The sequence below is a fragment of the Lissotriton vulgaris genome, chromosome 10 (assembly GCF_964263255.1).
Source record: "Lissotriton vulgaris chromosome 10, aLisVul1.2, whole genome shotgun sequence".
In the NCBI taxonomy this organism is placed as follows: Eukaryota; Metazoa; Chordata; class Amphibia; order Caudata; family Salamandridae; genus Lissotriton; species Lissotriton vulgaris.
This window is the reverse complement of record NC_141698.1, coordinates 1,096,769,995-1,096,782,839: the sequence shown is the minus strand read 5'-3', so window position 1 is coordinate 1,096,782,839 and position 12,845 is coordinate 1,096,769,995. Positions and strand designations below refer to the sequence as shown.

General features: G+C 39.2%; 1 protein-coding gene across 8 annotated transcripts in view; it reads right to left on the bottom strand.

Annotated features, from left to right (window-relative positions):
• The window catches only part of SATB1 (SATB homeobox 1), a 347,355-nt gene that overhangs the window by 227,682 nt on the left and 106,828 nt on the right, over positions 1 to 12,845 (bottom strand). For all 8 annotated transcript variants that reach the window (XM_086942177.1, XM_086942174.1, XM_086942176.1 and 5 more), the window contains one exon: positions 9,580 to 9,691. In XM_086942177.1, the coding sequence (XP_086798303.1) occupies positions 9,580 to 9,691 (112 nt within the window). The remainder of the gene's footprint in view (positions 1 to 9,579; positions 9,692 to 12,845) is intronic.

The following is a 12,845-nucleotide window of genomic DNA, read 5'->3' as shown; positions in this document are numbered from 1 at the left end:
GCAAATACATATTGAAGCTTCTGTGAGCAAACAATTTCCCGAAAAGGCCGTCTTACATCAGATGAAGGATCATGTATAATTGTACAGCTCATGGGTAAGACTGAAGCCATGCAACATTGTTAATGCTCTAAAATGGGAAAGTAGAATGACAATTTCCCTATACCAGAATTCATTTACAGAACTGACAATATAACCAGCTCTAGGGACACTGATGCTAATGCGTGTGCCTCATTTCTAGCACTGCTCTCATACCACACTACCAATGAAGGAACTATTGTGGCTGTAATCATGGTCAAGCGAGACCTGCTCCCTGCCGACGACCTAATGCTGGTAACTGCTCCCGTCTTCACCAGGATCACATTTCTCTGTCTTTTTCTGTATTATAACAAATAATAATATTTGGTCAATACAAAAAGGAGGTAACTGCGTCCTGCAACACTGACAACCAGAGTATCATTTCCCTAGTACTTAGAACCCCTATTCTCATTTCTTCCATCGTGGTCCAACAAGATGTCAATCTCTGACTGTCAAACTATTTTAAATGCACTGTTGAATTCATCACAAGTAGCTCAGCCCAAAATGAAAAGAAAACGATTAAAATCCCCTTCCCCTGTTCTCCAGAGAACTATGTCGAAAGGGAAGCGCTCTGTTCACTTTAGAAAAACTGGAAACATTCACCCTCTGCCCTCAACCTATCTAAACGCAGCTGCCAGGAAGCCATACAAAAGTAATATGGTTCATGTGAAGGCGCATTATGTCAAGAATCATATTGACTCCGCTAAATATCAGCCAAAACAACTCTTTGAAATAGTCAAACCACCTTGGTGTCCTCGTTCTCACATCTCTGAAGACTCTGTCATTAAAGTTGAAGAATTTGATGAATTTTTTGATGAGACAGTGAAGTCAAACAAGCTATCCCTTTTTTATAAGAAATGTTATTGAGTCTTTCTTTAGACAAAAGAAATGCCTGCAATACGAATAAAGCCATTCAATGCGTGTTGACAGAACACAAGAAAACGTAACAAGTATCTGCTACAAGCAATCGTATGTATACTGCAACGTGATGGAGAAATTGCAGGAATGATTATAGATGTATATGTAAAAAAAGCAAGTAATAACAAAATAAAACCAAACATAAAACATTAGAAGAGACACTCCGCTCAGCACCCTATATCCAAATTGTCATCGTGAATCTCTCGAAAGCATATAATAAAGTGAGCCACACATATTCCTAGAGGTCTACAGAACGTCGTGGTACTGTGTAAGTGGAACCTTGGTAAAAGTCAGGTGCCAGTGGCAAAGAGGTTCTATGAGCTCCGTGTAGACAGTGTCCATTGTTCATCATCCTCTTGGGATTTAAATGTCTCCAGCAGGTCATCCCAGACAAGTACAAAAGGTCATTTACGTAAACCTCGAAATTCCTCCCTGCGCAGGATATAACTTTTGGCTGTACTCCTAAGAATGACCTCAATCTGACAGCAAGATACAGGTGGTGCTCTAGGGGATTTCCATCGCCTGGCAATCTGTTGCTTGGCTAGGAGAAGCAGCAGGTCCACAAACCGCACTATGGTTTTAAACTTTTTAGGTCTCAGTATAGCCCCAAGAGACAGTGCTCAACATCGTCCGGGTGGGGAGCCTCCATGAGCGCCAAAAGAGCCATTTTTATATCAGCCCAATAAGATGGCAGTAGAGGGCAAGCCCATAACATATGCAGGAGATCCGTAGAGTCCGCTCAATATCTAGGGCAATTGTGCAAGGCTGTGGGGAAGATTTTATGCAGTTTTAATGATATTAAATATGTCCTATGTATGAGTGAGGATTAATTACATTCAAAACATGAATTGAGAGAGACCTTGCTTGGGTATTCGGGGAAAAAGTGCCATTCCTAATCATGTAAGGCTTGATTTATATAATCTTTCCATTTAGCCCCTAGAGGTTCCAAAGAGGTATGTAAATGGACATGCAAACCCCTGTACAGCCTTTTAACCCCTTCGAGGCTAATGACGAGCTGGCCTCGTCATGGCGCTTACCTGCCGTGCGCGGATGACAAGGCCAGCTCGTCATGAAACAATAAAAAAGAAGAAAACCCAGCGCAGGACGGGAAAACGCCTAGCAGCCATGGGGTTAATTAAATAACTGCCATTACCCATCTCATAAACTGTTTATATCAGTGTGTGTGTGTCTCAGTTAACATCCCCATTCTTGTCCAGTGGGTGCGAACACAGGGAAGAAGGTTGGTGTGTGTTAAGAAAAGGGAGTCTGGAAAACCATGCAGATGTATAACATCTTGATGGATCATTGGGGCACCCTCTGTGAAGTGGTCCCCAAATGTTGTGATCCCACTGCTCTCTGGAGGCCCCAACCTGGCGGATGTGAGCGTACTCATAGGAGTATGCAGGTCCGCAGTGGTGTATTATGAGCACAATTCAGGAGTGAGTTGGCGTACCGGAGAGTACATCTCCAGTAATGCATTACTGGGCAACAATGGTAGGTCAGGGGGACGTGTCACTACTGGTATTCACAATCTACGCAATGTGCCTAGTCATCAATCAAACTATCCCTTCATCAAATCCATGCCTCAAAGAAACAGTTGAACTGTATGAGCAAAATAGAGTCAACTGGCTACAATTTTCTGTGGCCTCAGAGTATGTCTATTAAAACATTACTGCTAATGTGAATCCCTCCAAGCAGTGTACAGCCCCAATTACGGCTAACATCTCTGAAGAGCCAGCAACCCACATCTTACCCTCCTGTACTAGAGAACTGAACCAATCTCTTGCTCAAAGAGTTCTTCCAAACTGCCTCACAATGAGCCAAATCATCCACTTTCTGAAGAAACCTGCCACTGACACGGTCCAATTTTATAATTAAGGACCAACTTTGGATCTTCCTTACCTAAGATTAGTGAAAGATGGGTCCCACACAACTCTCTCACCATATTGTTGAAAATTATCTACTATATGACTTACAATCAGTTAGGTATGTAACACTGGTAAAGCCTTGTTACTAGTTGCAGATGACGATTTGCGTAGTGTTTCTTTTCTTCTTGTACTACTTGATGGACGGTGATGGATTAAACCCAGATCTTTTGACTGGGTGTGAGTGTTTGATTGATTCAGATGCTCCGTCCATCACCACCCCCTTTTGTACCGCTTTTGGCCGCCATAAGGAGTCTGGCCTCTTGCCCGTCACCTACCCAGCCGGTCATCTGACATTGTTTTTCCTTGTCTCCCTGTTTGTGTCTCTTTCCCTCCCCCTTTGATGGAACTATAACGATGCCCCCTGGGCGGACCCCAAAACAGTTTTTACCTACCCCAGAGCCTGAGCAACCTTGGCCGATGCCCGGTGGAGCTGTACTATACAGCTATAGAGGAGTCTGGCCCCTTGGCCATCACCTACCCAGCCGGTCATCTGACATTGTTTTTCCTCGTCTCCCCGTTCGTGTCTCCTTCCCTCCCCCTCCTCCTCGCCCTGTGATTCTTTAATTCAAATTGATGTAACTATGTAACCTGTAACTCGCTGATTCAACTGATATAACTATGTATCCGGTACCTCGCTGATCCTCATGTAAAGCGCTCTGATACTTCCGGGTCTAGCCAGCGCTATATAAAACTTTGCAAATAAATAAAAATTATGCTGAGTGCACAGCTTCAATTTAGACTTTTTGGCAGGACATTTGGTTTTTCCCAGCTGAAGACCTGTAGACAAGAAACCTTCAGTTCATCTCAGTTGAAGATCTAACTAGTTCAGTCACTGGTACTGTCTAGAACAGACTATGGTAACTTTTCTGTAATGGGCTTCACTAAGCTCACATTGCACCTCTCAAAAAAATGATGTACGCAGCAGCTCATTTTGTCACTGGAAGCGATAAATTTGACCATAAAGCATGGGTCGGACATATGCTTCAAAGGCTCTCCATTGAAGCTAGATCTCCGCGTAAGATAGCATGCATCACATACAGGGCTGTCCATGCAGCTACTCTTCGATACTTGACTAACAAACGGATCCGGTCAGGTATCCAACGCTCTCTTCGCAGCACAGAAAGACTTATCCTAGAACTTCCGCATTCAGGAAAGAGAACACAATAGGTCAATTTTTCTCAAGCACTGACAGTAGAATCTGGAACTCCCTCCTGCACCTTTATGCACCACCAAGTCCCTGGTTTATTTCAAGAAACATCTCAAGCTCCAACTTTTCCATAGATATTTTCTCCCAGGGCTTATCTAAATGAGATTCCATATGCACAGACACACATAGCACCTACCCTTGGTTCTGTATATATTGCATGTTTAGCATTCCTTCCCCCTCTCTAATTATTACTTTTATCCCTAACATAACAATTTTCATCCACTGTATTCTATTGCCAAGTCTTCACTTCTCTAACATTTACTTATTTGCCTACTATGATATTGTGTTTCCTCTGTACTACATTGAGATATATATATATGTATATATATATGTATATATATATGTATATATATATATATATATATATATATATATATATCAATGTAGTACAGAGGAAACACAATATATATGTATATATATATATATATATATATATATATATATATATATATATATATATATATATATATCAATGTAGTACAGAGGAAACACAATATCATAGTATATATCAAACGACAAAAGTTTGCCTGCTGAGAGAGGACCAAACAACAGGTAGGTTTGCAATTTGTCCCCATTTATTCTGCGAGGGCAAGCACAGTCAGCAAACTTTTGTTGCTTGATATACATATATATATATATATATATATAAATGTGTGTGTGTGTGTGTGATAGGTCCCTTTATCATGTTCAACAGTACCGGCCACCTAATTAATCTTCATAATAATTGTATTATAGAGTACCCCCAAACTTACATGTATTTAATTTTTTTTTTTACTATGCTGCAATTGTTCATCTTCTTTATATGTATCAACGTTTCATTCATCTTTGCCTCTCGAATCATCTCCATGCCATACAAAGTGCATAAATAAATACACCAAACCTCAATCTATAAAGGTACAACTCTGGTTGTGTTAACATGTAGCTTTTATGAGTTGTGTCTGCATTTAAATTCCAATAACATATATCCACAACATGGAAATAACAACTGGAGCTCAAGAACACAAATGGAGCTGTTCTTTGGGATTTTTCCTAGGAAGGGACACAATTGTGCTGTGCATCAACCTGATAACATGGGTAATCGCACAGTCTCAATCGACATAAGAGCACAATCTACTGCATAGTTCTATTTTTGCATCTCTACCACAAACAGATTCTCCTCACTTCTGGAAGACAAATACTGATTGGCCTTGTCCCTTTAGCTGAAGATTGTATTTGTTACCGCACATCAAGCCCTATAAAGGAGAAATGTATTACTTGTTAAAGTGAAGATGGTGCAGATCAGTAACTATATTCATCTCTTGAAATGCAGAAGATCTCAAGGAAGTTGGATAACACAGTGGGGCCCTTTTAACTGAACAATGTAAGATATTCTTCTACAAGGCACAGGGCACCAAAACATTTTTACTTTGATGGGTAGCATTCATTTATAGTGCTGGCAACATCATGAACCTCAGAAGATTTAAAGGCTGGTTATTTATTTGGTTAGCAGTAAAACTTCCCCAAATAGTTTGGTCATATTTCACTGGCAGCCAAAACACACAGATCCTAGAATTAACATTTAGCCAAAGATATAAGATTAATTGGAGTAACATTCCATAATAATTGCTAAGCAACATCATTATGCAAATGTCAAATTAGCTTCAAGGGGTCATATATGTTAGTGATACATACAAAACCATTTTGGGTGTATGATTGTGCTGGCTTGTGATTTCAATGTTAACAATGGGTGAACTGGGATTCTGACAGAAAAGTTCCTGACACACATGCAAGGTGAGATACCTCCATCGTGTGTAACTCCAACAAAGGTGACCACCAAGTAAGAGCTTTGCTGGATTCAACAGCAAAATGTAATTTGCAAAACACAAAAGCTTTTAGGGCGATACTTTACAGAAAGTAACATATTCAGCAAGAATCTTTTTAACAGTTAGTTTCATATTAGTATCTGTAGAACTGTATGACAGGATCACTGACATTAAAGTTATTTCCCACAATGTAGATGATCATAATCTCTTGGAAGGCTCTATTCGTTCTCTATTTCTCTGCTGTAAACCTGAACTGATTTTAGATATCAAAGAAACATTTGAATTTAATGGCAGAAAGCAAAGTTAGAGAAAAGACCTGCCTCAAGTAAGTGAACAGGTTGTCAGGGCCTCTGGGGTAAATAAACATCTGTCTCGAAGAAGGTGTATCAGATGTATTGCCTGCTCATACTGACCTAACTATCATCGAAGCATCAGTACTGTGTCAAATGATAGGCGTTGACCTAATCTCCAAATCTAGTTGTTCAATAGGATATGCAGCAAAGCAAATAAGTATTTACATAAAGTCCTGGCGCACATCCTCTTGTTGCGCTGCTGAAGGCAGTCTCATACTGCAGCGATTAACTTAAAAATTGCACCAGGGAAAAATGAAAGCTGTAAGAAAGAAGCCTGGGAGAAACTTATGGACTCTTCCAGGACTAAAGCTTTGGCTTTACTCTAGAAAGTTGCTAACAGAACTTCCCTACCAACTGCTGTCAATAGATTCCTGAAGGGCAATATGTCGGCCCGTGAGTGGGTCACCCTTTTCACAGGTCTATGTAGTCAACCTGCTTCTGTTGTTACCTCTGAGGCACCTACTAATTCTTTTTAATAATTTTTAACTCCTAGAGGTTACGAAAGCAAAAACGTTGAGTCTAAAAAACGAAGAGCCAGCTCCTGACAGTATGCCCATGAACGTATTCAAATAGAATACTGAACTCGGGGCACCTGTACTTACAGTAGCTTTAAATGTAGTCACCAGAAAACTACCTACAACTTCTCACATGAATAGATCATGGTTCTAAAAAAAGGTGGCAGTGGGTATCACAGGTGTTACTGAACAGTATATTTTCTTGATCTCTCACTGAAGGTGGGACATAGGATCGGTCTAACTCACCTGCAGCCTCAGGATTTAGGAAACCGTACTTTATCACATGCCCAATGTGGTTTTAAACACAGCTTGGGCAATGTATACCAATGTAATAATGTTCAGCTCCTGATCACTAAATATACAATGGCCTAGAAAGATTCTTTATGTTTAGTGCTTATGGATCTAACCACAGCCGTCAATGTGTCAAAGAACAGAGCCCTGGTATATTCTAGAAGGCATCTGTATGTATACAGCAGTGTTTTATGTACTCAGCTGTAAGCATTATAGTTTATCAGTGCTCATGAGACATGGCCCAGGTGGTGAGTGCTCAGAAGCTTTTAGATCATATGCAGGAATACTGTGTCTAGATACTTTTCCTTTGTATGCTACAAACAAATAATTTGGAAGCAGTTTTGAGGAAAAGAGACTACAACATTCCTAGACTGGGCAAAGACGCTCTTGGCACAATATAAGGTCAATTCTGTCCTTACATCAAGAACTGTAGGCTGACTTCATTGTTCAATTAGGAGTTATGTGGCATGTTGCATACAGCCATCGTCTAATAATGTGAGAATGTTGGCATTGCTCTTTTAAGAAAACCAGGAGTGCAAATGTTCTACAGTGCCTAGTAATGTCAGTTAAGCAGTTCATTTTGATATGAAGATACGAGTAAGGATCGAATCAACCATTTGTAGCAATGATCCAGGTTTAACAAGGAGGAGGGAAGGTAATTTATGAATTCAAAGCAAATACTCATGATGGAAACGTAAGATAACAGGTAAATACATTTCCTTCTCCATCTCTTCCTTGACATTCATAGACCTTAAAAGAGAGTAGTTTGTTCATTCCGGGAGGTGTGCTCCCGAAAGTGCTGTTTGTGAGTCAGAGTCATTGAAATAATGCTTGGCGCGGACAGATGTCACTCTTTAGCTCAGCACTGGAGATGTAGGGCAAATAGTCAAAACTCTGCTAGACACAAACGAGGGGAGGCTTGACACAATATTAGTATTAATGGTACTACCTGCTTCAGAGAAACTTCTGCCTAACGTGACATCCCTTCTTTACCTCACCGTAAACAGAGGGCTGGGACCTGACTGAGGCTGATGAGCCCCAAACGCAACAGAGAATTTTGCTGGAGCCTACAAGGGAAGTGGATTTTGCCTAATAAAGAATGGCACCGACTGGAAACACTACTGTGGATATAGGTCCTTCAGAAAGGAGCTGGCTTTCGGTCTGGTGACTTCCTGTATGTCAATAATGAAACACCAGTATCCCAGGAAATACATTTGCCAGAAACGTATTAATAATTCCAGATATGAGGCCTCGCCTAAACTTCAGCACCGAAAGGATTCGTGAACAACAGAAAGAACAGCTACACACGGTAGAGGAACCCTTCACCCTGGTACAGCAGCGAGCCGCTGCCATTGCGGCTACTCAGCTGTTACAAGGGTCAAAGGGGACGGAGATGGGTGGATCACAAATCCCCCTATTAAAGAGCCCTTTAGAGCCCTTCCTGTTCTTATAACAGCTTGGTGTTATTCCTGTAAATTATGAATTGGACGAGCTGTATGAGGGCCTAAAACAACAGAAAACTCGTATTTGCCAAGGAGATCACAAAGCACCTGAAATGGAACACAACCTGAAGAAAGATGGTTTTGTTATTGGGATAGGTACCGTATTTATTTCCTGATCAGTTTTTTGCAATCAAGCAGAACACGAAGACTGCTGTACAGACAGCACTAAGAGGTAAAAGGGAGGGAATCAGTACTTTGCCACACATGAACACAGAGATTAACCCCAGTGAGCCATTCCGCAGGAATCATTCAAGCAATTATCATAGAAGTGATGCACTGTCTTCATTACAGCGGAAAGCTATAAAAGGCTAGAAATCGGTTGGAGTAGATGGATGCTTTTCCTTCAAATACTAAAAGCTAAAACACACTAAAACTTTCAGATAAAATTAGTCTAATTCTCTTCCGCTTTAAAACCTGTGGACGATTATTATTTTATAAGAAGACAATAATACCATAGGCTGAAATGTATATATATAGCTTCGTTTGAGCAATGAATTATAAAGCAATCACGCAGCATGTTCCTTTCCAAATAAACCAATACAAACTTCATTTACATGATCTTCCACTTGCATAATTGAAAAATGTACATATTTGCTCTTTTATTCTAGCAAAAGTAGGAAAGAACAATGGCACACTTTTTTCTTTTGATAACATGTTTTTTCAGAAGACAATTATCTTTTCTAAGAAACTGCCACTACAATCAGCAATATTCCAACCTATAATTCTACATCTTCTAAGGGCTTCAATGTTAACAAACTGACAGATTCTTCTCCTCTACCTAATATTTTCTGCATGCCTGACATGCAAGTCGGCTCTGCTTATGCAAACACAAATATTTACTGAATTTCGAAATCACTCCTATACAAAAAACACAAGCCAAACTAATTTCTAAATGGAAAAGAACAATATCTGATATAATAAGCAACTGAAACGGGCTTTGACATATAATAGTAGAACCACTGCAACTTGAGGGTGATATCTCACTTACCCATTGTATCTTTTGTCTTTTTGAAATGTTTATACCACCTTCCAAATTCCTGACATTTCGCAGCTGAGACATTTGCATAGTAAGTGCTGTTCACAATGGAAGAAATCATGCTCTGCGTGAAGGAAAATAAAGATCTGTATTACACAGCTTATCCTGCATCAAAGACAGTTCACTTTATTTCTACATGTGCGCAAACCCTGGTTTATATTGTCTTTGGGCCCAACTTATGTCAATTTCTGAAACTCATTTATCAATTCTAAACAGACATAATGCACAGTCAATCGAGACACAACCAATCCATGGAAATTCATGAATAATTCTTGTCTGAACTCGGATATATTTTGTTTGTAGTCAAAATCATATTTTGGCATTACACAGTGGTATTATCAAAGCTACACTGAACATACAAATTCATTTTAACACATTTTGAGGCTCCTCTAAGAAATCACGTACATGGTTTTGTGAAGTTTGGTGAGCATGACTTAAAATGCATAATTTTATTTGAAAAAAAATACCCTAAATCCATTTTAGAGCATAGTTTGAACGTAGGCTCCTATATAAAACACACAAAACATGTCAAAGTTGAAAATTGCATGCATTCATTTACACCACGCTGCACATAAACGTGTAACTCACTAGTGAGCACTTAAAAAATGATGTTAAATGATTAATCGATTTTCAAACTAAAGAACTTTAAACATAGCCCAGTTGGATTTAGAATTTGGACGTGCACAGATCCATCCAAATGATATTTGCGTCAGGAGAGGTGCAGGAACACCAAAGGTGCAGTACTGTCTTCAGTCACACATTGTATAAATGTTGTCAATATTTGGAGCACAGGACATGCACACAAGTGTGTCATGGAATGCAACGCACATCTTGGCAAATTCCAAGTATTTTGCAGCATCAACTAAAAATTTTACTGAATCCAGCAATCGAAGTGGAATTAATACACATCATCAGTCCGATGTATGCCAAATAAATGAACATCGGCATGTACCAGCATGATTTATAAATTGTGTGTGTTGATGCACACACGTGCACACAAAATCTAAAAGTCAATTGTCCTACATACTGCATAGATACATAACTACACACACTCCAACATATAATAGATACAACATTACACCGTACAGTCAAAGAATGCAACGCAGAACTTCGCATCCTATAAAACATAAGACACAAATCTAACACACCAAACAAATAAAATATAATGATGTGTGCACCGCTCCAGCTAGTAAATAGCCGCACATCATTTATATATACATTAAGCAATCATATACAGGTCAAAACACTTATTCTCTAACTATGAATTAGCTTAAACAAAGAAACCAAGTGTCAACCTTAACTCACCCTCACTCAGTGGTATGAATACAAAACAAATACACTAGACAATACATCACGTTCCCATAGCCTTGTTCAAATCACTTAAAAACAAGCACAACTAAACAAACTAAATTTAACAAACTAAACGAAACAAAACTAAAATATCTCCTCTCGATGCGCTCTATTAAACCCTTCGACCCGTCGATAGTCTCCAAGATGTCACAACTACTAGAGTCAGGACACACCTTCTCTAAAATATATAAACTTCTTTCTCCCAAGCCTCGTAAATCTCACCGAAAATGTGAAGTTAAGTGAGAACCTGAGCCCAACTCCAACAACATCCCATATGACTGGGATAAAATACATATCACACCATTTTCAAATAAAATATCTCCAATATTGTCGCAAACCAAACTTATGCTAATAAATAGGACATACTGGACACCAGAGACATTTTTTAAACTCAATCTAAGTGAGAGCCCGACATGCTGGAACTGTAAAGCCGACGTTGGTAACCTCTCCCACATGCTCTTCTTTTGGCCTACCCTACAAACATACTGGGACAAGGTTTACGAATGTATAAATAACACTTTCAACATAGCACCTCCAAGGGAATTTTCATATATTGTATTAGGTGCCCTGGATCCTAAAGTCGATAATGTAAATGACCAATACCTGCTAGACCTCATGCTCACCTTAGCCTGTAAAATTGTACTGTGTAAGTGGAAAAACACCAACGATGTGTCTTTTAGAATGTGGCAAGAATGGCTGTATTTCCTCAGAGCAGCGGACAATACCGCACTCCATACCTCTCCATGGCGTAAAACCCACAGGAAACTCTGGAAGTCCCTTAATGCCTCATCATTCTCAAACGACCCACCCTGAAAATCTCCTGTACTGTATTGTAATTCTTGCCTCCATAACTGCGTAGTATGTAACTTGTGCTATATACTGTACTGTATACTCCCTTGAACTCCCGTGGTGAACTGTGATAGTCCATTTGCCTCTACGTCTTTTACGAATTAACTGCGAATACCTTGGTTGGGAACTCGAGCAATTTATAGTTTCTTTTATTTATTATTTACTTTGTCTTTGTATCTGTTTCCCTCTGTTTGATTAATTTACTTATTATTATTATTACTGTTCTTATTATTTGTTATTTCTTGTAACTCAATAAAAACGATTTGAAATAAAAAAAAACATAACAAAGAATTAAACATTTAGGGTTTGTAGCACTCTGGTCTTGTATAATGTTGATTTTTGATTGGTGGTTGCCATTATTATCAATGCATTTGCCAAACTGCATGAATGCTTAAAAAGTGTTGTAAGTGCTAACTGTATTGTGTTGTCTTTCAGTTTTTTTGTGATATTTTAACAAAAACCCAATAAAGAAATATTTAAAAAAATAAAAAATGAAACAGCCATACGCATGTTTTGGAAGTTGGAAGAAAACCACAAATCAATATGACATGAAATACTGAGCCAAATAATGGATAACTACTACACAGTGCAATTACAAACACCACAAAGAAAAATATAAAGCTTGTTTTAACATAGCACATCAATACACTGACGGCCTGATTAAAAAAGAGCCTCCGCAGTTGTGGTGGCATCTCCGCAATGAGAATCTGCAGTGCGGAGATCCCGCCTTTGTGAATTGGGCCCAGAGTGTTCTAAAACGCAAGGCATGAGCAAATACTTTTAACCAAAGGAGCAATCACTCTTCCCTTCTCGTAGTCCTTGTTTAAGTCATACGCAGTACGCTTTTTAGAGTTACATGGTGGTAAGATCTTTTCAGCACGTGCTCATAAGCCTAGCATACCTTATAGTGCTCTTTAATCAAACGTATATATAAGTTGTTGAATGAATTGGTCATCACAACCCTCAATATTAGCTGGTTTGCATATGCGTATACTATGATGTTAGTTCACAAGCAGGCT